The sequence below is a fragment of the Sinocyclocheilus rhinocerous genome, unplaced genomic scaffold (assembly GCF_001515625.1).
Source record: "Sinocyclocheilus rhinocerous isolate Xijiao unplaced genomic scaffold, SAMN03320098_v1.1 scaffold4183, whole genome shotgun sequence".
Classification (NCBI taxonomy): Eukaryota; Metazoa; Chordata; class Actinopteri; order Cypriniformes; family Cyprinidae; genus Sinocyclocheilus; species Sinocyclocheilus rhinocerous.
The window spans coordinates 189,053-214,067 of record NW_015634469.1 but is presented as its reverse complement, the minus strand read 5'-3'; the positions used below and the strand labels follow the sequence as shown (position 1 = coordinate 214,067).

The 25,015-nt window shown below is 36.5% G+C and overlaps 2 protein-coding genes across 2 annotated transcripts in view; one reads left to right on the top strand and one right to left on the bottom strand.

Annotated features, from left to right (window-relative positions):
* The window catches only part of mbnl1 (muscleblind-like splicing regulator 1), a 64,231-nt gene extending 58,859 nt beyond the window's left edge, over positions 1-5,372 (bottom strand). Inside the window, exon 1 of the mRNA XM_016559523.1 lies at positions 5,315-5,372. The gene's annotated coding sequence lies outside the window, so the exon portion shown is untranslated. The remainder of the gene's footprint in view (positions 1-5,314) is intronic.
* A 1,408-nt stretch (positions 5,373-6,780) lies between these two features.
* On the top strand, positions 6,781-23,500 carry cul3a (cullin 3a). Its single transcript, XM_016559518.1, has 16 exons — positions 6,781-7,035; positions 13,076-13,273; positions 13,769-13,882; positions 17,062-17,222; positions 17,364-17,478; positions 18,312-18,540; positions 18,650-18,795; positions 18,949-19,125; positions 20,030-20,200; positions 20,297-20,404; positions 20,575-20,699; positions 20,908-21,004; positions 21,496-21,630; positions 21,725-21,911; positions 22,613-22,758; positions 22,863-23,500. Exons 1-16 carry the CDS (start codon positions 6,952-6,954, stop codon positions 22,992-22,994), a joined length of 2,325 nt encoding a protein of 774 aa, XP_016415004.1. The 5' UTR covers positions 6,781-6,951; the 3' UTR covers positions 22,995-23,500.
* Positions 23,501-25,015: the final 1,515 nt, after the last annotated feature.

Here is a 25,015-nt window from a genome sequence, read left to right as displayed (position 1 = left end):
AGGATTCTGTGTTTCTGCAAGGAGAACCATTTCACATCGAAGGCCATAGATTCAGCAAAAGAAGGATTTGAGAGAGAGAGAGAGAGAGAGAGAGAGAGAGAAAGAGGTGTGGGGAAGCGATGCAGTCCGGTGCGTGACTGCTCTCTGTGATTTCACCTGATGGATAATTGATTATTTGTGGAAAGTGTTGTGGAAATTCACAGATGGTCTCTGAGTTCAAGCTAACTGGGATGGTCGCCTGGATCCCAAAGTTAATTTGTTTCTTATTCCCAGGGTCGTGAAACTGACCGCTGCTTACACAAAATAACGTGAAATTTAACTACCACTGGCTCTCTCTGTCTTTTGCTATATCTACATGTCTTTATTTTAGCTTTAAGTAGGTTTAAGTAACAACAGACTTACTTTTTCAGTAATGTGACTGCTATGTGAACTATCTAACCTTTACTTAAAAATGAGAAATCTTTTTATGAATTTTCTTCTTATGTTTTTCCCTCAAAAGATGTATTTTGAGAAAGCTACATATCTATTGAGAGTTAAATAAGCTAGCAGTAAATATTTCATAGGTTCTTAGTGCTTTTTCGCACTAATATATGTAAAATATCAATGATATATCAATGTTATTTAAGTATCAATGAGATACTATTATCGGTTTTGTTAATATCTTGATTTTTTAAAATATATATATTCCGCTTTCATTTTAATTTTAGCTAGTTTGAGCAATTTTGGGTTTTTTTCATTGTTTTTTTTTTTAAACGTCTATATGGTTTTTATTAATTTTTATTACAGTTTAAGATTTAAATATTTTAGTACATTAAGTAAAAATAAAAATAAGAAACGTGACAACCAGCTGAAATAAAATAAGTTATTATATAAATATGTTATTACATACTTATATTTAATTTATTTTGGCTATTATTTATTTTATTTCAAGTAACAAAAAAAAAAGGGTTTTATTGACTCTGAATGTAAGCCTAAATGGCATGGCTTTTCATTCATCATACATTAGAGGCTTAGGTTACAGTGCAAAGATTGGGCCATTGCATGGACATCTGAGACCTAAAATATCTGTCATGCTATTACTATATTTAATATTTATATTCTATAAGACATAAATATTTTTTACAGACAGAATATTTATATTTTATCTGCTTATATTTAGCCAATTTCCATCATTCAGGATGCACAACTTTTTTTATATATACAGTATGCAATCAGCTGTATAGACTGCTTTGTTTTAAGTTATTTCAGACTTTTTTTAGATTTACTCACCACTGAATGTCACTAAAAATAAACCAGCTGTGGATGCTCAGACAACCTTTTCTGTCTAAAATGTTGGTTCTTTGCCCAAATAAGCTGCTATTTTGACAGGACTTTCAGACAAAAATAACTCAATCAATCAGGTTTGTCTTTGTAATGTTTTATCAAATGTAATCATTTTTTCTGCATACGCTTTGCTAAAACATTTGGACCCTTGCATTGCATAGACATCTGAGACCTTGCATAAAATCTCTACCATGCTAGTGCAAATTTGGTGACATTTAAAATGATCAAATAAAATGCATTTAAAGCATTCGTAATAAGAGGGAAAAATGCCCCTGCTGGCACATTCCTTCATTAGTAGCCCATGTTGTTTGCCGCTGACTCCTGCATAGAAATGCTGATGCACTCAAAGGCCTATATTTAGACTTTATTAGCAATATTAAATTCCACCTCAGATGCTTTCACCATAACGTCTGGAAATAGTTCACAACCACAATTAGCGTCATAGTCATATGCATAAAACAGATAAATAACCTCATCCCGATTTCTCCAAAGGCAGGCCATAATTAACGAAGCAGTCCTTTAAAACGGGAGAGAAATCATTATGAATTATGAATTATAAATGAGTCGTAATGAATAAATCAGTGCTTTGAATATATGTGCACAGACTTATTCTACTTTTGTTGATGATTTCTTGCAAAAAATGCACTTTTAGGAGGTACTTCACACTGACATCCTGACAGTATAAAAACTAAGTAATAATTGGTGTGATAAATAATACATTGCAAATGAGAACACTGCACTAAACAAGCTTACTTTTTCTCATGATGGCAAAGTGAAACAATAACAGAGTTGTGAACAATGATAGCTTGAGGGGACTGTCAAGCCATAAATGATATTTCTTTGAGTTACAGACTGAGCCTTTGGACAAGTTTATCTTGTCGTCTTCACATCACTTTGATTGTGTTAATCTCGCCTGAGGTGCACACTGTTTTCAAACTGACAAATTGTTCATAACTGTTCATAATCGCCCACTATCTCGGTGTTAATCTTCTTTTTGAGCATTTTATGAAGGCAAACGAGCTGATCTTCCATCCAGAAATGTAAGACTCCAGTATCATGGTCAGTTACGCAGCAAGCCAAGCGCCTCGACCTACTCCAAAAATACACATAGCTGACCAATGTGCATTTGAATATCTAGATGTGACCGCATGAAAATCCCCGTCTGCTGACACATTTATCAGACCGTACAGATGCCATGCAGCCACACCCCATCACTCTCTTGCCTTGTCTTGTCTTTGTTTCATTTGTGTCTTAACTCTTGAGCAACACACAGTTTTTGCACCTGGGTGTGAGGTTTCTAACAGCATCACTCCAAAATGCAGTGCACTCCCATATGTTTGATGGGTTCAATGCACGTTAGCACAGCAAGTAGGCCTACACTGATTTACCCAGCTGATATGATTTGCTTAAAACTATATGTTTAATTATTACCTACATTTAATTTAGTTTTAAGTCAAATGCTATAGTTACACTTGCACTCGTGTCAGGGCGTGCAAGTAAGCATTTATCAAGACGCTCAGTTTCAGTCAACTGTTTGTGCATGTGTTAGTGGAGAAACTCTTTTTGCGCAAACACATACCAAAGAAGTAATATATATTTAATTATATCAAATAGCTGCCCAGTATTTAAGGTATCCAACCACTTGGCAACAACACTGCATACTTGTCGGCGTGATTAAACTGCTAGACTGCCACCTGCTGGTTGCGATCGGCATTGACGTAACAGTACCATTTCTGTCCTGCAATGCACCTTTGTGGAAAGTCTTTAGGACTATCATCGGCATTAACATACATTCAGGAAGTCTGTGCTTAAAAGTCTTTTTTAATATTAACATGCAACAATTGAGTAATTTATTATTTATAGTAGCTATTATAAGTGAATTGCATATGAATATGGAGGCCCAAGGCAAACATTTTAAATAAAGAAATATAATAATAAATAAAAAATGAATGAATACAAATGAAAGTAAAAAAAATAAAAATAAATTATATATATATATATATATATATATATATAGCTAAATATAAATAAAGAAAATAATAAAGGAAAAAAGTCATACGAAAGTCAATTTAGACCCAATTCAATTAAATAATCCTAATCCTAATTAAAAAATAATGGATTTGATTTATCAAGTCATTAATGCCTTTATTTATTTTCCTATCATTACATTTATTTATTTAATATTTTTTTATTTCTGTAAGATTTGGCCCTCCATATATCAAAAGACGATCTTTTAAAAAAAGTCATGGTTCCGCCAAAAATGTATGTGGAAGAAAATAAGATATTTTGAAGAATGGTGGTAACCACTGACTTCCATTATGTGGACAAAAAAAAAAAAAAGAAATTTTTCAAAGAATCTTCTTTTGAAGTTCAACATAAGAAATAAAGTCACACATGCTTTTAAAGACATGACAGTGAGTAAATGATGAGTTTTACATTTTGGGTGAATTATCTCTTTAATATTTCATTTCAGAAACATGTTTTAGACTAACTTTAATATACTTAGCTTAGCTAATGAATTATGCCTATGCCTCGCATCAATGACTATTCAAATGTTTTGTTTTTGCATGATGCATATTTATAGACTAGCAATAATAGCACAGAAATGCAGTTTATTAACTCTACTAAAGAGATGCATTACCAAGCATCAAATAACAAGCGTTTCAAAATATTTTCATAAGCAGAGCTCTCTTTTACAAGGATCATTAAATAAGCAAAACAACTGTGAAGACAACAGTCAAAGGATGCAAATAATCAATAAAATCAAGCCTTCAGATTTAGCACACAAACAGTCACTGAGGTAAACGTCTCCTATGTTTCCTAAACAGAGCAGTGTAAGACCAGATCCTTTCAATGCACCAGATGCAGCCATAATGCACCAGAAAGCCCACCACACACCAGCTATCAGTGGACAGGAGCCAATGTTTAGGAAGCTGCGCTTGCCAGCAGGCAAATTTGGCCACTCTTTTCAAGAGACACCTTGGGATTATTACTGACCACAGCATCCTCGCTTTAATGTCTCATCTAAAGGACGTCGCCTTCTCACAATAAAGTATTTCAATTTCTATACTGGGGCATGAAAACCCGTGCAGATCACAGAATGAACACCCCCTGCTGGCCACAATAACACCTCAACCAGAAACAGCATTATAGTAGCTTTAAAGGTAGGGTATGTGATTTTTCAAAAACACTTTAGAAAACTGATTCGGGCCGAATAGCAAAACAAACTTGTAGCCAATCAGCAATAAGGGGCGTGTCTACTCGTGATGTGGAGGAGAGAGCTTTCAGTGCATGAGACGGACATTAGCCGAGCCGAGCGACAGAAAGATAGAGATGGCGGATAAAAACCAAAAGAGGAAAACGTCTGCAGAAGGTTAAGGCAAGAAGTAGGACCCGTGTAAATATCGGATCAGCTTTCCAGCGCTGGAGAGAACTCAGGGAGCGGGGGCCTGTGATCGGACGCCGAGGTTGCTTTGTTTCTTCTCAATAGGTGAGTAACACCGTGTCTACAACAGCTAAAGTCTGCCTACACTGGACGCGATCAAACGACCGTTGAAAACCATTTGAAATTTGTGTCAGCACGTCATAAATAGAACCCGGCAGCAGTTTTCTGTCAGGGATTTGTTGCGCTGCGCCGCTCACGTCCGTAGACACGGTGTAACATTGGTTTTGCTTTGTTTCACAGAATTAATCGTTGCCTGGGTTGCGTACGTATATGTGGGGCGGAGCTATCAAAATAGGGGCAAGACCCTTTTGGGGTAGGGGCGTGTTTGTTTTGGTGATTTCAAATATCAACATTGGCTACCAGAACTCCCTAACTCTGCCTTTAAGTGAAAACAAGGCAAAAACAGCAGGGTGATCACTACAATCACAGTCAATTAACAGGGTTTGAGAAGTACCGTATAATTTTTCCCACACATGGACTGAACTGCATAAGCACCCATTACATACTTATGGATTCTGTCCAGCATTGTTGCAATTCACTACTCACAATCCAGCTTCCTACGTCTGTGTCCATGTCCAATCAGATACAGATGGTGCGGGCAGGACCTGCAGGGTAAGGATCGTTTGTTTTACTTTGTACTACACTTCAGTGGTTTGTTCTTTATTATCCATTTGATATAAAACATTTCTCAAGAATAATGTAACTGTGTACAATGTTCCTATTGCCTATTGTGTGTTACATGAATGTGCCAAACCAGCCTACAGTCACTGTGGTATCACAGTGTTAAAATGTATGAATTTTATTGCATTATATAACAAAATATCCCAAATATATATATTGAGGCATCTTTACACAGCCACATATCTGCTCAAAATTCAGTGGAAAGACACAATGCTGCATCAAAGCCAGAATAAATGATGCTTGCTCAAAACCACCTCAGCCCTTAGTATCAAATGCATTTAAGCCACTTCTGAGCAGTATAAAACAGTCTGTGTAAAGACACCTAAATGCCACTTCAGAACCGCTTCTGTGCCACCTTTGCAGTGTCAATTTGGCATTACTAGAACTAGAACTTCTCAGAAATATCCACTTTTCTTAGCAATTTTTCAAATTCTTTTTAACAAACTTGTCACAAGAAGATTTTAGTGACGTTTGACCAAAAAGAGTACAGAAATTGTCTTATTGTTATTATGAAAAGTATACATTAAATAAATATTCCTAAAGGTGTCTTTACACAGCCAAGTTAAGGCTGCACTGTGCCTGCTCAAAATTCAGTATGTCGATGCAATGCTGCATAAAAGCCAGACTTAAATTATACCTGCTCCGACCCACCTGAGCCCCTAGAATCAAAATATACTAGGGTAATTGCTGTGTAAATTAATTTGTCACAACTGAGCAGCATTAAACAGTCTGTGTAAAGACACCAAAATGCCACTTCAGAAGCACTTCTGTGCCACCTTTGCAATGTAAATTTAGCATAATTGTTATCATTTTTTATTTATTTGTAAAATGTTTTGCGTAAAATGTTTTTGTGCTATATTTCATTACATTTAAGGCAACTCGGTTTGATATTCTGCTGATATAATGCAAATATATTCATATATTTTAAGTGCTTCTTAAGTAAGTGTCTTCTGTAAATCTAGGCTATATAATAACGTGCTACTTAATTTTTTTCCTATTATCTCTGATTCAAAACAAGAAATCTCCTGTTAATGTCGACAATAACCTACCAGTAAATTGCTTGTAAAGGTTCCTCATTTGTACGACGCTATGGATAAAAGCGTCTGCTAAATAACTAAATATAAAGGTTAAATACAAATAATCCTAGTTATATTTGGAAACTAAATCTAAGAAATACTACCATAACATACTAATGGTGTTAGATGTCATTATCACACTTCATGATATTGTTTTAAACTACGATACCGGTGAATCCATGAAAGTTGTTCTTTCTTCAGCGCCAGACTGCTGTTTACCACATGTCAGCCCCAGCTGGCCCCCTTTCTCGCGATATTGGATGCATTACTGTTAGCACAATCAACACTCTCGCGAGATGTCACCCAGTCATCCGCCATCGCTGTAGAGACAGAGGGAGAGTAAGCTACAGGGACTCAAACCTGGGGGGGAAAGAGGGCGAGATTTGTCCGTGTTTCCCCTCAACACACCCACCCTAACATCTGTTGATGGCATCGCTCCCTAACCCAAACATGTCCAACCTCAAACCCGGCACCAAGAAGGACACCAAGATGCGGATCCGCGCCTTTCCCGTGAGTATCAGCCGAGATGAGCGCGCCTCAGGCGGTCGTGGGGAGAACTCGAGAGCCGGGGATCGGTCAGAGCAGCAGGCCACAGCGGGTTTACATGTTTTGAGGTTACATGTTTTCAGTGTGGAAAGTGTTCAAAACTCAATGATTCTCTCGTACAGAGTCTTTATGTTTTGACCGTAAAACTGTAGATACGTACAGCACTGTAGATCCTGTAGATCCTTCAGAGAACATGAAGTCTTTCCTTTTGATCTGCTTGTTTTCTTTCAGTGTTTTGATCTGGTTTTGGGTCTTGAGTTGTCAGGCTGGCCCTTTGCTGTTTTGTTGCCACTCAAATGTTGATGATGTTGTGTGTTTTGCTGTAACTGGTTGTTGTTTGTGGTGTTGATGATTGATTTTTTTTTTCATTGTCATCGGTGCTGTATATATTACTATACTGATTGTTATGGTTTTGTTGTCTGGTTAATTTAGTTTCTTGTCATTGGTTGGTGCTGTGTTTTGTTGAGGTTCAGTCTGATGTTGTGTAGACCAGAGGTTTGTCAATCTTTTAGATGCCAAGGACCCCTACTATGATCATCCTGGTATGAGGGATCCCTTTCTAAAATTTGAAAGGCAGCTATATGTTTTTATGTATAAAGACAGTTATATTATGGAAAGTTATAGGATTAGTTCACTTCCAGAATGAAAATTCTGTCATCATTTACTCACCCTCACTTATTCCAAACCTGTATGAGTCTCTTTCCTCTGTTGAACACAAAAGAAGATATTTTGAAAAATGTTAGTATCCGAACAGTTGATGGGCACCATTGACTTCCATAGTATTTTTTTCCTACAATGGAAGTAAATGGTGCCCATCAGCTGTACTGTACGCACATCTAATTTTTATTTATTTTAATCAATTTTTTATATTTATTTTAGTCTTTTTATTTGTTTATTTTTACGAACCCCCTAGCACTCTTTTGTAGCCCCCTGGTGTTCCCCGGACCCCATTTTGAAAACCTCAGGATTAGATAGTCGTCAGGTGTCATAGGTGTTTGTTAGTGTTGCGTAGATTATCACACTGATGATTGATGTCCTCAGCAGCTGTGTTTTTGTCTTTCACAGTCACTGCAGCACCCTTTGCATCAGTATGACGTGCATCTCTCTGCAATATTCTGCAATTTTCTGTTCTTTTATTAGCTCCACTCCGAACAAATTATGTGCATTGCAGGACTGTCGGTGTGTTGGTGATGCTCTGATGGAATGAACTAGGTCAGAATTACTTGATAATATGCAGAGAAGTGAAAATGTTTCCATGCAGTTATTTTCTGTTTGTGCATCGGAAATATTCTTCTCTTGAAGGTCTGGAAACCCCCTGACACCTGTCAGCATGTCCGCAGGACTCTGTGAATGGAGTTTTGGTTCAGATAAGATCTCGTTCAGAAGCTGTGTTTAGGCTACTTGTTGGGTTGGACGTGTCTTGCCCTGTCAGAGGAATTCATTAGAAATCTCACAGCTGCCTTTACTTTGTCATCATAGTTTTACCCTCTCAATATGTGGCCTGTGTTCTCACCCGATACACCCCACATTCTCTCAGCTCTCTTCTGCATTCAGATTGTTTGTCAAGTTTCTCTTTAGCTTTTCATTGTGCCTTGAAACATGAACATGCAGTTCCTTATTAAAGGTCATGGTGTCATGGATATATCTTTGTCAGAATCAGTAGCATACAGAAGCTTGGTGCTTGCTGTCATTTTCAAAATCCTTTACTGCACATTACTTAGTAAATTCAGACCTAACCAGTTATGATTCTTCTGGTTGTTCTTGCTTCGTTCTACCTCCAAAACACAGCACAAAATTTAGTCCTGTTACTGCAGATAGTCACCTGTAATTTTGTGATCTGACTTTTAATTCATCTTCAAACCCTTCAGTCCCATTGAGTCACTGTTCCAGGATTCATCATTTCATCATAGAAATGTGCAAAGTTGTTTTATAGTTTATATACACTGCCATTCAAAAGTAAAAAAAATGGACACTTTTATTAAGCAAGGATGCTATAAATTGATCAAAAGTGACATTTATAATGTTACAAAAGATTTCATTTAAAATAAATGCTGTTCTTTTCAACTTTCTATTCTTAAATCTTGAAAAAAAAACATGTAGCATGGTTTGCACAAAAGTATTAAGTAGCACAACTGTTTTCAACATTGATAATAATAAGAAATGTTTCTTAAACGTTAAATCAGCATATAAGAATGATTTCTGACACTGAAGACTGGAGTAATGGCTGCTGATAATTCAGCTTTGCAAACACAGGAATAAATATAAATCTATTATTATTTAAAATGGTAATAATATTTCACAATATTACTGTTTTTACTAGGGGTGGGAATCACCAGAGGCCCCACGATACGATATTATCACGATACTTGTGTCACGATACAATATTATTGCGATTTTAAATATATTGCGATATTCATAAATGTTGTATGCACCTGGCAAACTCAACTATTTGTATTACAGTCTAGTCTAGTCAACCTTAATTAAATGTAAACAGGTATGCACTGCTGTGCTACTACAAGTATTTTGAACAATACAACTTACATTTACATTTAGTCATTTTAGCAGACGCTTTTATCCAAAGCGGCTTACAAATGAGGACAATAAAAGCAGTCAAAACTAACAAAATAGCAACAATATATAAGTGCAAATGACAAGTCTCGGTTAGCAATTGGGGCATTTGAAAGTAATTTACTGCTCAATTTAAAATAAATAAAACATAGTCTTACATTAAAATAAAAATGTTGCATTTAAATTAAACATAACATTTACTCTTAAAGTAAACAATGTGCTACAACAGGTATACTATGCACTGCTGTGCTCTTAGAATATTTTACTTTCATTTATTCCATGGTCTGTTGGAATTCTTGATTCTGATTGGCTGGCAGATATGCATTAAAACCGTTTAATGCACAGGTAGTTCCAAGTCAGTTTAATTACTGTTCTATATTAATGCGCCGCTGCTTTAATTGACACACACAAACGCACACACACATCACTTGCACACAGAGAGAGGGAGATCGGAGATCCCGCTGCGCACACAGAAACGTTTAGGAGCAGGCCAACATAAACTTGTCAACGCTGCCCCGCTACTTCTATTAATAAAATGGCTTAGATACTGGATCACTGCATTATATTCCTCAGCAACGAGGAGGTAACATCTCTGTTTAAGTAACTAAACTCACAACTTCATTGTTTGTAGAGAGAGATGCACAGACGCAGGTAATTCACACACACAACTGTCATCTTTCTCTCTCTCTCGAACAAACGATCGATAATTAATTCACATAAATGTTATAATTCTGTAATTCTATAATTCCGTAACTGACGAAAATAACCATAATTTTTACCCATTTGGTCAAATATTGCGCTGCAAAGAGCAATACTAGTTTTAACTTGTCTATAACTTGGCAAATGACCATGGAAGAAGTGGGATAATCAACTGCTTGCCGTGCATTTTAGATAAAAACTCAACACCACCATCTAGTGGACTGTAAAGAAATTGAATTTATTATTCAACCAAATAGTAAAATAAAAGATTGATACTTGGCGTCCGTGTATCGATACAGTATTGCTGCGGGAAATACCGCGATACTATGCTGTATCGATTTTTTTCCCCCACCCCTAGTTTTTACTGTATTTTTGTTCAAAAAATGCAGCCTTGGTGAGCATAAGATACTTTTTTTAAAACATTTAAAAAATACCAACCTCCAACTTTTGAGCAGTAGTGTAAGTTTATAGTCTTCTAACTTGTTTTTTAACTGAAGTTCAGACTTGTTTTAATAAAAGAATATAAGTGCTTTTAGCATTCCTTTAGCTTGAACTGCAGAGCATGGGTTCAAGTCACAGCGAATGCATGAACTGATAAAATGTACACTTTAAATGCAAACAAAGTCACTTTGGGTAAGTGTGTCTGGAAAATTCATGAATGCTATGTGCCAATACCGTGAAATGATCAGGGTTTACGGTTTTGGGTAATGTATGTCTTACTGTTCAAAGACTCTCTGGACTTTCTTCATCAGTGCCTTTGCATCGACATGACCTGATCCTACAGAAACCCAGTTTGGAAACCTGGGCCTACTTACTTGCTTGACACACATGCACACGTTTTGCTTCAGGGACTCCTGTTCATGGAAAAACTGGCTCCTCTTTGTGTTAGCTTAACCTTTTCGAAAGTGCAACTGTCTTCTGCAGAATCCAACGACTGCCAAACCAAATGTGATTCAGGTAGCCTTTTAGCAAAATGTTGTAAGAGGTGGACTTTCACACTCACACCCACTTGTAAAGATTTTACCCACATTAATTTCTTTAATCCATAGACTAGTCTACACAGATCGATGAGTCTCAAAACCTGTCTGTCTTAAGGCTTAGCAGACAGAGAGAGACAGACAGGTGAGAGCGAGGCGTTCTCTGTGTCTGAATCTACAATGCGTGTTGATTTATCACAGGAGCAGTATTACTAACACCGTGACAAGCATTATAATTAGCATGAGCTGTGCTGAAGTGTTGTTTTGACTTGCATAATTACTCACTGCTGTTTAAAAATGTAATTCACACATATGATTAGCCATTAGACTTCTTGTTTGTGAGATTAGCTCTGCTGAGTCACTTGAAGCTATCAGGAGCTCTGGAGTTGGCCTGTAGATTTGGTCGTGAAGGAAAATTTATTTTGTTGGCCCAGTATCAAGGGTTGAGCATATGAGCAAGTGACCTGCAGTCCTGTTGGCACATTAAATGCACATTAGAATGTTGTAAGTCGTTTTACTTTTAACAGGCCCAGAAAGTGGCCTACGGTTTCCTGTGCTGAATAAAGTCAATGAGGTCTCCTCTTTTGTGATTGCAAGGTTGTGATGTGTGCAGAGAGCAAAGTGAGTCTCAGGGTCTAAAAACTTGAGTTGAGTCGAGTATACGGTTCAAAAGTTTGAGGTCAGTATGATTCTTTTTTTTTCAGCAGGGATGCATTAAATTGATCAGAAGTGACAATAAAGAAATGTATGGTTTTACAAAAGATTTCTATTTCAAATAAATGCTGTTATTTTAAACTTTCTATCCATCAAAAATGTATCAAGGTTTCCACAAATATATTTTGCAGCCCAACTGTTAACAACATTGATGAAAAAAAATATATATATATTATTAGAAATGTTTCTTGAGCAGCAAATCAGCATATTAGCATGATTTCTGAAGGATCATGTGACAACTGAAGACTGGAGTAATGATGCTGGAAATTCAGCCATCACAGTAATAGCATTTACATTTCAAAATGTATTCACATTGAATTTTTTACATTATAATAATTCACAGTGTAACTGGCTTTGCTGCATTTTTGATAAATGCAGACTTAGACTGAGCATAATCAGAAACATTTAATGGTAGTGTACAGCAGATCTTGTGCTATATGTAAGTGTATATTATTTCAGTTTTGACTAAATTACCTGCTAGTACTGTAAAAGTTTTGGCCATTGCTTACAGCTGATAAATGTTACACCAATGTCATATCGATGTTAGGCCAATTTTATAGATCTATGCTGTGTTTTGGCTAATGTTTACACACATTTTGCAAGTTAAAACCAAACATCGTCATCATATTATAATATGTAAATTTAAATCATTATATATATATGTTTAAAATGATAAAGTGGCATTATAATATGTAAGTGTAATAATATGTAAGATATGCAATAACTTTTTAGTACTTTTGCAACCTTCTAATCAGAGTATGCAGCTTTAATTGGAAAATACACACTGTTTTATTAAACCAATCTTGGTCCAATTAGAATCATGCTGATAATTTATTTGAATAAAAAACAATATTGGTCCATGCTGATAAGGCGCATCCCTCCTAAAACGTTTTGTATCTACCGTATTGTCCCGAATATAAGACGATGTTTTTTTCTTGGAAATACATCTGAAAAAACGCGGTCGTCTTATATTCGGGCCAATACGGTAATTGTCATAAGCGTTTCTATGTTTTTTTTTTTATTTGGTGATTTGTTTGTTTTTGTAGATGACCATGGATGAGAAGTATGTGAATAACATCTGGGATCTTCTGAAGAATGCCATCCAGGAGATCCAGCGGAAGAACAACAGTGGGCTGAGCTTCGAGGAGCTCTACAGGAACGCCTACACCATGGTGCTGCACAAACATGGGGAGAAGCTCTACACGGGCCTCAGAGAGGTGGTCACCGAACACCTCATCAACAAAGTATGAGCTCCTGTCTCACTCTTAGATCTTTCCTGTAAGGCTTTAGAGAAAACACATGAGTTCCTAGAGATCTGGATTCAACTTTTGAGTGTTATAAAGTGTCACAGGCTTTAGTTACTGAAGTTAAATTAGCAGTAAGCCACACGAGATGATGTTACAGTGATTTCACCACTGCTTAAAAGACCTGCTTAATGAATTTGATGGCGTGTGATGAGAATTTAAATTGAACAGATTGATTTGAGAAGATCTCAAGGACACGGTCTCACATCTTCACTACATATATATTTATATATAGCTTAATGAAGACCCTGGGGTTTTATCTCTGGTGCTGGCTGTTTAATGATGTCAGTTCTGGAGATGAAGCAGATGGCAGAAACCTGCCCGTCCCATTGGAGTTGTTCACAGGGTGATGTCATTGTACACTCAGGTGGATGAAACCCATGTGCTTGAGCTGCTCTCATAACAGCTTTGATTTTTTTTTTTGCCTGTCTTCAGGTGCGAGAAGACGTGCTTCACTCTTTAAATAACAATTTCCTGCAGACGTTAAATCAAGCATGGAATGATCATCAGACTGCCATGGTCATGATTAGAGACATTTTGATGTACATGGTAAGTTGTTTAGACTTTTTTTGGTGGGTTGTAACTTAACAGATGTTCTGATGTCTTTCTTTTAGCAGGTTCAGGGAGGGACTCATGGATCACACAACCTTCTAAAAAGTTTTAATGATCCTAAACATTTACTGACCTGACCATAGAACACTGCAGTTGTGACATTTTAGTAGTAAGCCAACCATGAAGTTAGCATCACTCTGGTTCTCTTGACAAAAACCCAGTAGGATTTGGATTATTGCAGAAAATAAGCTCTGTGACCAACAAAAGTTTCTGATTCTTGCACGTTTCTTTCATGATAATCTTCACAAGTAAACATGACATTTATGAATTTTGAAGCCTGAATACAATCGCCAGAGGTAAAGAGCTAAACGTAGGCTATAAATGAAGTACACCAGTCACATGACTTCAACGTCACCATCATTGAAAGATCACTCTTACAATAAAATGTAAAAAAAAAAATATTGAGCTTGTGTTACCAACAGATCTTTTTTCTGGGTTTTGACCTGCAAGAATGTGTCATATCATGAAAATATATTTGGAAATCAGAAAGACTGGGGAAAGGAATTGGGACTAGGGATGCACCGAAATTTCTGCCGCCAAGAAAAGAAAAGAAAAACGGCCGAAAATATACTTGTTCCTGTTTGCAATAGTGTTACTGTGCTGTAACATAGTGTTGTACAGCTGTACTGGGCAACGCTGGTAAAATTACGCTCCCCTCTCGTGACTCTATGCTCCGCTTACATGCTCTGATAATAATAGCTTTGTTGGACTAAATATTATTTGGATAATTAAACAAAAAAAAATCTTTTAAATCTGATTCTGTTGTATAAAACTGAATAAAAATAATATATTGATATTTAAAATTAGGGCTGCCCTCAACTAAAGAATTTTCTGGTCGACTAGTAGTCGTTCATTTTAAGCATTAGTCGACTAATCACATGTTTATAAACCATTTAAATCATGATAATGAGCATACATAGCCTAATAAACGCTCAAGCGCACGCATAAAGCTTGCCACGGCATACCGGCAGAAGTAATGATTATGAATGTGTCAGGGAAAAACAGTAAGATTAAACCGCATTAACATATTGATAATCTATTGATAAACTAGTGTTTTCGGCTTAAGAGATGAAGTCAGCGACACTGACTCATCATCTCCACAGTAGTGGATGCGCCTGTATGCATGTTTCATACGGATTACATAATCTGAGAATATTTTTTTTTTTTTCAGATTTGAATTGTTTCATTTGAAAGTAGACATTTCACTCTCCATAGATATATTTTTCATGTCTGTAAGGCAAGTATACAGAGGCATTCACAGAGTTCACAGGCATTCTATTCACAGAGGCGAGACGGCAGAAAGCATTTTCATTATTTTACAAAAGCACAATGTTTTGTTGTTATTGTGAGTGCACACAAATAAACATAGAGGGCCCTATCATACACCCGGCTCAATGCGGCGCAAGGCACAGCGCAAGTGTTTTTGCTAGTTTCAGTCCGACGCAGTTCTCATTTTCCCGTCCTGTGCCGCGTTGTTTAAATAGCAAATGCATTTGCGCCCATTTGTGCGCCCATGTGCTGGTCTAAAAAAGAGGTGTGTTCAGGCGCATTGCTATTTTGAGGAACTGAAAATAGACTGCGACATAGACCAACTCAAACCTGGTCTAAAGTCTGGCACAATATTTTTTCTTTGTAATTCAAAGAACGTGTTAGTAATATGCGCCTATAGGCGGGTGCACAACGCGCGTACACTTTGCTTATTACACACACAGGGAAGCGCAGCAGCACACAAACATTTTTAAAAATTACATTCCGCCATGTAAATAGCGAACATGCCATGGCGCGAGCGCAACTGGCTTTTAAAGGGGATGGGAGATGAGACTCTGATTGGTTTATTGCACGTTACGCCCAAAAAACACCCATTACTCATTAAGAGAATAGGGACAGCCCGTTTAGTTTTCTCGTCTTTAAACTAGCAGATTCGGACATGCCCTGAGTGCACCTGCGCCGTGTGCTTTAGACCATGCGCTTAGATCGTTAAAATAGGGCCCAGAGGCTTTACAGTTTCGAAAGATGTAGACTACTAAATTTTGCTACAAGTTTGATTGCAACATATAATCATTGCTGTTAATAGTGTTTATCGTCTGTTTGATTACGTCATTAACTGAATTTTACCGTACATTTCTGCCATATGTACATTAATTTGACATAGTCACCAATGACAAGCTACTACTAAATATATTGTAGAAACTTAATTTTCTGTAAAGCTGCTTTGCAGCGATTTGTATCGCGAAAAGCGCTATACAAATAAACTTGAATTGAAATGAATTTAATGTATTACTCTTATCTGTATGACCAAATTGACGGAGACCGCACCGACATCTCCATCTGTCATGCTGTGAGCGCGCTACTGCTCAGACACTTGAATAGTGCACATTTTTCTAGGTTAACTTTAGATTGAGCAGCCATGTAAAGTTGCTACTACTTGTATATTTCAGATGATACGCCATATTTGAGGTCGATGAATGATAGGCGAGCGTTTGGATGTACTGTATTACCACAAAATCCAGCCGTTAACGATCTGTCCGTCATGGACTGCGTGACCTCACCACTTCCTGTGGATTTTTTTTTTCTGCGACTAATAAAATTTTGGTCGACCAAGCCTCTTCTCGTTGACTAAAGGTTAGTCGACTATTAGGGGGCAGCCCTATTTAAAATGAATATATTTTCTGTCCAATTGTATTGTTTTACTTTCAATAAAAGTGTGGCTTGTATTTTATTAGCTTTATATTCTTTAAATTCAGTATCATTAAAATTATTTAGTTTAAATTAAGTCTTACAAAATTATTTTTTTATTATTTAATAATGGCTGACTCTTAACTTTTATAAAGAATATCTCTTTGGATTTGAGACTTTAGTCTTTGCAACTTTACAGATCTTCTTTATGCACCAAGAGCTTGTAACACTCCAAAGAGAAAGGAAAAATTGAAATCGCATCATATGACCCCTTTAATTATTAAAAACCGGTTTCGATTTTCAGTCAAGTGCATCCAGAAGTTTCGGTTTCGGCCTATAATTTAAATTTTGGTGCATCCCTAATTGGGACACTACAAAGCCTGGATTTGAACCCTCTGTTTTAACCTGCATGAATGTTTTCTTTCTCTCCATCTGTCTAGGACCGTGTGTATGTTCAGCAGAATAACGTGGAGAACGTCTACAATCTCGGCTTGATCATCTTCAGAGATCAGGTTGTGCGGTATGGCTGCATCAGAGATCATCTCAGACAAACTCTACTGGACATGATCGCTCGAGAACGCAGGGGAGAGGTGGTTGACAGGTGTGTGTTCTTCTGTCATTCTGTCTCTCTTTACAGTGCTCCAGTTAAAGAATGAAAGCTTTCAGCTGTAAGTCTATTGACACATACACAGTTGTAAAGAATGGGTGTTTATCTTGTTTGTGCTGTCATGTTTTATGGCAGAGGGGCCATCAGGAATGCCTGTCAGATGCTGATGGTTTTGGGGTTAGAAGGTCGGTCCGTCTACGAGGAGGATTTTGAAATCCCATTTTTAGACATGTCTGCTGAGTTCTTTCAGGTGGGTACTGCTTTTATACTGCTTTTACTCTCTTTGCTTATCATTTTGGATATTACAAAACATTTAATCGTCACTGCCATGGCCACAGACAAAAAAAATCGTAATGAGATCTTTTATGTACATCTGAACATCAGTTTGAAGTGCAGTTGTGCTGGTATTTCATTAGATTCAGGCATTACCATTCAAAAGTTTGGGGTCAGTAAAAAATATTTTTGTATAAAGTTTCTTATTGCAATTAAAAACTTTATATATACAGTGGGTACGGAAAGTATTCAGACCCCCTTAAATTTTTCAGTCTTTGTTATATTAGCAAATGGCTGCAATATAACAAAGAGTGAAAAATTTAAGGGGGTCTGAATACTTTCCGTACCCACTGTATATATATATATATATATATATATATATAAATGTCTCATGATTTTTCTAATATGCTGATTTGGTGCTCAAGAAACATTTCTTACTATTATCAATTTAATTTCTTTCAAAAAGTGATGATGTAATAATAAAATACAGATTTTTATATTCTTTAAAAAAAAAAGCATTTCCAGCTATGATTACGGATTAAAAGCAAGTATTATTGCAAAAGTGTATAATTAAATATAATGTCTTTTTCTGGCACAATATATTGATTTAAAATACAATTTGTAATTTTTTTGTGGTATGGCCAGTAAAAAAAAATGCTGGCAAGTACAAATCCAATACTTATCTGAAAAAGAAAAAAAAAAACTCATTAAGACCTGAATTGATCAATTTGCTCATTTATGCTTGACTGGCTGTATTGACCAGTGGTAGTTATGATATCCCTGTTTATGTGTTTGTGTCGATCTGTGCAGATGGAAAGTCAGAAGTTTCTAGCGGAGAACAGTGCCAGCGTCTACATCAAGAAAGTGGAGGCTCGGATAAACGAAGAGATTGAACGAGTGATGCACTGCCTGGATAAATCGACTGAGGAGCCCATTGTGAAGGTGGTGGAGAGAGAGCTCATCTCCAAACACATGAAGACCATCGTGGAGATGGAGAACTCGGGACTGGTCCACATGCTCAAGAATGGAAAGACAGAAGGTGAGCAGCTGTTTGTTTTGATCGATCATCTATCCCTAGCTTTCCATTTTCCTCTCTTGCATCGTATTTCATTCAGTTTCTCTCATCTTTTCTCACTTTTCTCTCTCAGACCTGGCGTGCATGTATAAGTTGTTTGGTCGGGTTCCTAACGGGCTGAAGACGATGTGTGAGTGCATGAGCTGGTACCTCAGAGAACAGGGTAAAGCGCTGGTGTCAGAGGAAGGAGAGGGCAAGAACCCAGTTGACTACATTCAGGTACACATTTACCAACATGAGGAAATGAATCTGCCAAAGTTAAAGAGTTCAGACTAGTGGAAATGTGTACATATAACAGCCTCAACAATCTGAAGGTTTGTAATGAGTAGTAAGGATGCTCGTTTTCTCATTTTTCTCATCTGAATCATTTAGGGTTTGTTGGACTTGAAGTCACGCTTCGACCGGTTCCTGCAGGAGTCCTTCAACAACGACAGGCTGTTCAAACAGACTATCGCTGGAGACTTTGAGTATTTCCTCAACCTCAATTCCCGATCACCCGAGTACCTGTCGCTCTTCATCGACGACAAACTCAAGAAAGGAGTGAAGGGGGTAAGAGATTAGCTTTACCATCTTTAGCTCTTAAGATGAAAACTCTGCCTACAAATTTGGTCAATATATTTGGTTCAATATTGAAGACATAATTAAAAAAAACACCATTTTGCTATATGGATAATTTTAACAACTTCTGTCCAGTGAAAGTGGACGAACTGTCAAGTTGTTATATATTATAGATATGGATTGATGGATGAATGAATGTACATCCACATAAACAAACAACACAGTGTAGTTCACTAAAACTATTAAAAAACATTTTTATTCATTGAAATAAAGCTGAAATAAAATATAAACATTAGATTAAAAACTTAAAGAACTTGAAATCAAAATTGAAAGTGTTGCCTTGGTAACTAATGAAATAAAAATAGGTTATGTTGAAGTTCTAAAATTACTAAAACTGAAACCGAAATAAGAAAATTAAAGCTAAATAGAAGTATTTGCAAAAAAAAAAGAAAAAATTTAAATGACAAAAGCACACAACAGAATTCTTAGAACGAAAATTAAAATGAAAACTAAAAATTAGAAAATAAAAGCTAATTAAAATAATAATAAATATGGTAAAACTACCGCAACATGAACTAACAATAAAAAAAAAACACTTCTACATCTATCTACTAATGCATTATTAAAATCAAAGGTTGTATATTTTAATATTACTTAATGGACCTGAGCTTACATGAACTAATAAGCAGTTTTTTTTTAATTAACTAATGTTAAAAAAGATGAATAAATACTGCAACAAATGTTGATCATTGTTAGTTAATGCATTAACTAACACTAATTAATGGAACCTTATTGTAAAGTGTTACCATAAGTGTTGTTATAGTATATAAATAATACAGAAACAAAGTTATTACTAATCTCTTAATTGTTTCCTTATAATTGTGTTTGTGTTCAGCTGACAGAACAGGAGGTGGAGTCTATCTTGGATAAGGCCATGGTACTGTTCAGGTTCATGCAGGAGAAGGACGTGTTTGAGCGTTACTACAAACAGCACCTGGCCAGAAGACTCTTAACCAATAAGAGCGTTTCAGATGACTCTGAGAAAAATATGATCTCCAAACTAAAGGTGAACGTCATATCCTTCATTACTCTCATTCACTGTATTCCTCTGTGTCTAATGTGATACTCATGCTCTCTCTCTCTATCGCTCTCTCTCTCTCAGACGGAGTGCGGTTGTCAGTTCACCTCTAAACTGGAGGGCATGTTTAGGGATATGAGCATCTCTAATACCACTATGGATGAATTCCGCCACCACCTGCAGACATCACAGGTGCATATGCACACACACACATTCCACTTTGACTTATGTTGTTGTTTTTAAAATAAGCTAACTATAATTACTGCTACCTAAGGGCCTATTCACTCCAAGTCCACATTTACAGAAAAAGAACATTGAAACAATGCAAATGCAGAACTTTGTGGTTTGTCTTGATGTTGCAGGTGTCTCTCTGTGGTGTTGATCTCACAGTGAGAGTTCTGACCACAGGTTACTGGCCCACGCAGTCAGCCACGCCAAAATGCAACATCCCACCCTCTCCACGCCATGCTTTTGAGGTCTTCAGAAGGTACGACTCACCTCTACACCCTAAATGACCAGACTTTGTTCTCTTTTTACAGTATTTATAATATTATATGAGTAAAACTGTCAAGGTACAGAATCAGAAGAAGCCGATAATCTCTGCTTGACATACTTTAAACCCTTATGAAATGTGTCTGTATGTCAGATGTGTCTCCACTTGTAGCTTGGTTTCATGCGAGTTATACTCTCTGCAGGTTTTATTTGGCTAAGCACAGCGGCAGGCAACTCACACTCCAGCACCACATGGGTTCTGCAGACCTCAACGTCACCTTCTACGGCGCCATCAAGAAGGTACAGACATGCACAGACTTAAAAAAAAATATATATATATAAAAAAATGAATAATATATTATATAATATAAAAACATACATACATATATATATATATATATATATATATATATATATATAACCTTGAAAAGTTGAAACCAGCCATGACTGTGACAAGATGGGTGACATGACATATTATCATTTACTTGGTTTTTATTTCTATCCTGCTGTGCCGAGTAGCTCCACCCACCGTGGAATATAATTGGTCTAAAATCCTCCTCCTCATAACCACACATTAAACATCAAATATGTTCTGATTGGCTGTGATTTTGTTGTTTCACACAGCATTTTTTTCTTTTAGTGAGGACTGAACATTTTTTTGTCATTGGACTCTTTCTCACATGTTGGTTGTTTGTAATAAATGGTTATAATTATTTCTTAAATAAATGGTTAAATGACTCTCTTTCCCTCTCCCTCCCCCTCTCTCTCTCTCTCTTTCTTTCTTTCTTTAGGAGGATGGCTCAGATGTTGGTGTCGGCGGGGCTTTGCTAACAGGCTCAAACACACGGAAGCACATTCTGCAGGTGTCCACCTTCCAGATGACCATCCTCATGCTCTTCAACAACAGAGGGAAGTTTACCTTTGAGGTAAAACCTCCTATCCACCTGTTCCTGATCTAAACGCCCTGCTTATCCGATCAGTTTAACCTTCACCCATGTCGACCCTTCTTTAACCCTTTAGGAGATCCAGCAGGAGACAGACATCCCTGAGCGCGAGCTGGTCCGGGCCCTGCAGTCTCTAGCCTGTGGGAAACCCACCCAGAGAGTTCTCACGAAAGAGCCCAAGAGTAAAGAGATCGAGAGCGGCCATGTGTTTACAGTCAACGACCAGTTTACCTCCAAACTGCACAGAGTCAAAATACAAACAGGTATTGTGCTGCCACAAGGGGGCGCTGTTGACTCAGAATGAATGGCTGACAAAGAGTGATCATCTGAAAGAAATCAGTTAAACACTGGACTTTTTGTAAGCTTTAGAGTCAACTATATGTTAGTTTACACCTAAAAGCAGAGAAACTAATATACATTTTTAGCACGTACATGCAATTACTTTTAGTACATTTAATACTTTAGTGTTTTTATATGCTATTATAGTACTAAAACCAATAAAACCCATTACAAATGAGGCATTTGTTGCATCCAGTGGGATGCAATTACGGATTATAATGACTTTTACTGTCTTTTTACGCGTTGCGTTGCGTATCGCGCTGCGGAAAAATAAAATCATGTCTGCATTTGTGGTCGGAGAAATGACAAACAACAAGCCTACTCTACACTGCTCGAAACTCGCCGTTTGAATCATCAGTGGCAAATTATTTAAATATAAAAAAACGTGGATTTGGGGTCAATGTTTTTATATTTTTTTTTTTTTTTTTTTTTTTTTTTTCAGCTTTACATCAATTAATAAACTATTTTTAAAAGATGATTTAGGATGTTTTTATAAAATGTTAGTTGAATCCAGCTTTAATATTGAGAGATTTTCTGAGTACTTTTACAATCTGAAGTGATCTAAATGTAGATTTATTTTATTTCGAAAAGTGCTTTACAAACTCTTTGAATCCATCTCCTGCAGTTGCTGCTAAGCAAGGCGAGTCGGACCCGGAGCGCAAGGAGACACGGCAGAAAGTAGACGATGACAGGAAACATGAAATCGAGGCTGCCATTGTACGCATCATGAAGTCCAGGAAGAAGATGCAGCACAACGTACTGGTAGCAGAGGTGAGCGTGTGTTCTTTGCGTGATTTTGTATGTTTATTTTGTTTATAAATTTCAATAATTTTACATGCAAATTTCTAATGGTCTGTCTGGTTGTGTCCCGTCAGGTGACCCAGCAGCTAAAAGCGCGGTTCCTGCCGAGCCCCGTGGTCATTAAAAAGCGCATTGAAGGACTTATAGAAAGAGAATATTTGGCCCGGACTCCGGAGGATCGTAAAGTCTACACATATGTCGCGTAGTGGATCACATGGCTGCACAAGGAGATGAGCGAGCAACACAAAGACAGGAAAAATAGAAAAGATTCTGGACTGCTTTTCGCATGGACTGGGAAGTTCCTTTTAAACAAAAGATGAATAGCAATGCTCTGGGTAGCGGACTTCATTTAAAAGAAAAGCAAACCCGAGAAATCATAAACCATACAATCGGGAAAATAATCAGGAAGCAAAATAAGAAATCCATAATTGTGTTGTAGATTATTTTTAATTAGATCACTCCCACTCTCATGAGAATCTCAGCTATGAATGGATCCAGCTTCAGCCTCTTCACCGTTTTACCCTCGTAGAGATCAAATTGAAAAGAATCCCTTGGGAAAATGTGAATGCACTGCACATTTTGTTGTTGTTGTTTTTTTTTTTTCAATACTGTATAAAAGGCAGAATTATTAAAAACCCTAACAAAACAGCCAAAAACGTGGCTACGGAAATAAAAAAAAATAAAAAAAGCAATAAAAAACATTGATATTGAACCATTTGATGCTTTTTTGCAGAAGCCATTATGGTTTCCATAGTAACGTCAAGGCTCAGAGATACAGCTGAACATGTCGATGTAATTTAATTCCTGGTTTATTAAACAAATACAAATGTTCCTCACTGTCCCAGGTGACCGCGTCTCCCGAGGCATGTGAAATAAAAAGCAGCCAAATGACTGGGAGAATTAGACGCTACATCACTATCTCCAATTTCCTGCTATTAAAGCTCTAAAATGCCATTACTGCCAAGCTTGAATTATGTGTGGCCCTGGTCCAAACAGAATCAAATTGTTTTCAGAAATGGGCAGAGCAGATGAGTGCTGCATGTGCACAGCGGGTAACAGCTTTGAAGAAAGAGTAACAACATCACCGAGAATCCCTGATGAATGAAATAAAGGTTAGCTAAAAAGCGAAGGCAGCGGGGAGCAAAATCCACAGCCTTGATTTCCTTCTGTATCAACAGTGTATACAGTGATAGACCAGTATGTTGGCAAACTAATCGGATGACATTTTTAGATTATCAGGTTATCAAGATAATTGTTTGATTACTAGAAATTCCAGTTCCATAATCTACCTGCTGCCTTTTCAGTATATTTAACTCACATTTTGATTTTATTTAAGTAACTGTTTTGAAATATATATATATAGGGTCAGTACTTTTTTTTTTTTTTTAAGAAATTAAAAATAATTATTATTTTTTTTAATAAATTACTTTTATTCAGCAAGGATCCATTAACGTGATTAAAAGTGACAGGAAAGACATTTATATTGCATTAACGTATAATAAATTAGAAATCAGTTATTTTAAATTGTAATAATATTTCACAATATTACTGTTTATTTTATTTTTGATCAAATAAATGCAGCCTTGATAAGTCTTGTTTGTGTATGTATGTGTGTGTGTGTATATATATATATATACACACACTACCGGTCAAAAGTTTGGGATCAGAATGATTTTTAATGTTTTTTAAAGGAGTTTTTTATGCTCATCAAGGCTGCATTTATTTGATCAAAAATACAGAAAAAATGTAACATTGTGAAATAATATGATGTAAAATAACGTTTTTCTATTTTAATATACATTAGAATCTAATTTATTTCTGTGATGCAAAGCTGAATTTCCATCAGCCATTACTCCAGTCTTCAGTGTCACATGATCCTTCAGAAATCATTCTAATATGCTCTTTTTAACTTTTTTATTCATCAAAGAATCCTGAAAAAAGTATCGTAGTTTCCAAACAAATATTTGGCAGCACAACATTGATAATTCTAATAATAAATCAGCATATTAGAATGATTTCTGAAGGATCATGTGACACTTTATACTGGAGTAATGGCTGGTGGAAATTCAGCTTTGCATCACAGAAATAAATTATAGTTGAAAGGAAATCAAAATTGAAACCATTATTTTATATTGTAATAACATTTTGCAAGATTACTGTTTTTTCTGTATTTTTGATCAAATAAATACAGCCTTGATGAGCATAAGAGACTTCTTTAAAAAAACAT

Excerpts from the sequence above, each read along its gene's own strand:
- cul3a (XM_016559518.1), top strand. The coding sequence starts at position 6,952 with ATGGCATCGCTCCCTAACCCAAACATGTCCAACCTCAAACCCGGCACC. Across the intron at positions 18,541-18,649 it reads CAAGAATGGAAAGACAGAAG|ACCTGGCGTGCATGTATAAG; the intron begins GTGAGCAGCTGT and ends TTTCTCTCTCAG. Across the intron at positions 20,405-20,574 it reads ACCACCTGCAGACATCACAG|GTGTCTCTCTGTGGTGTTGA; the intron begins GTGCATATGCAC and ends TTGATGTTGCAG.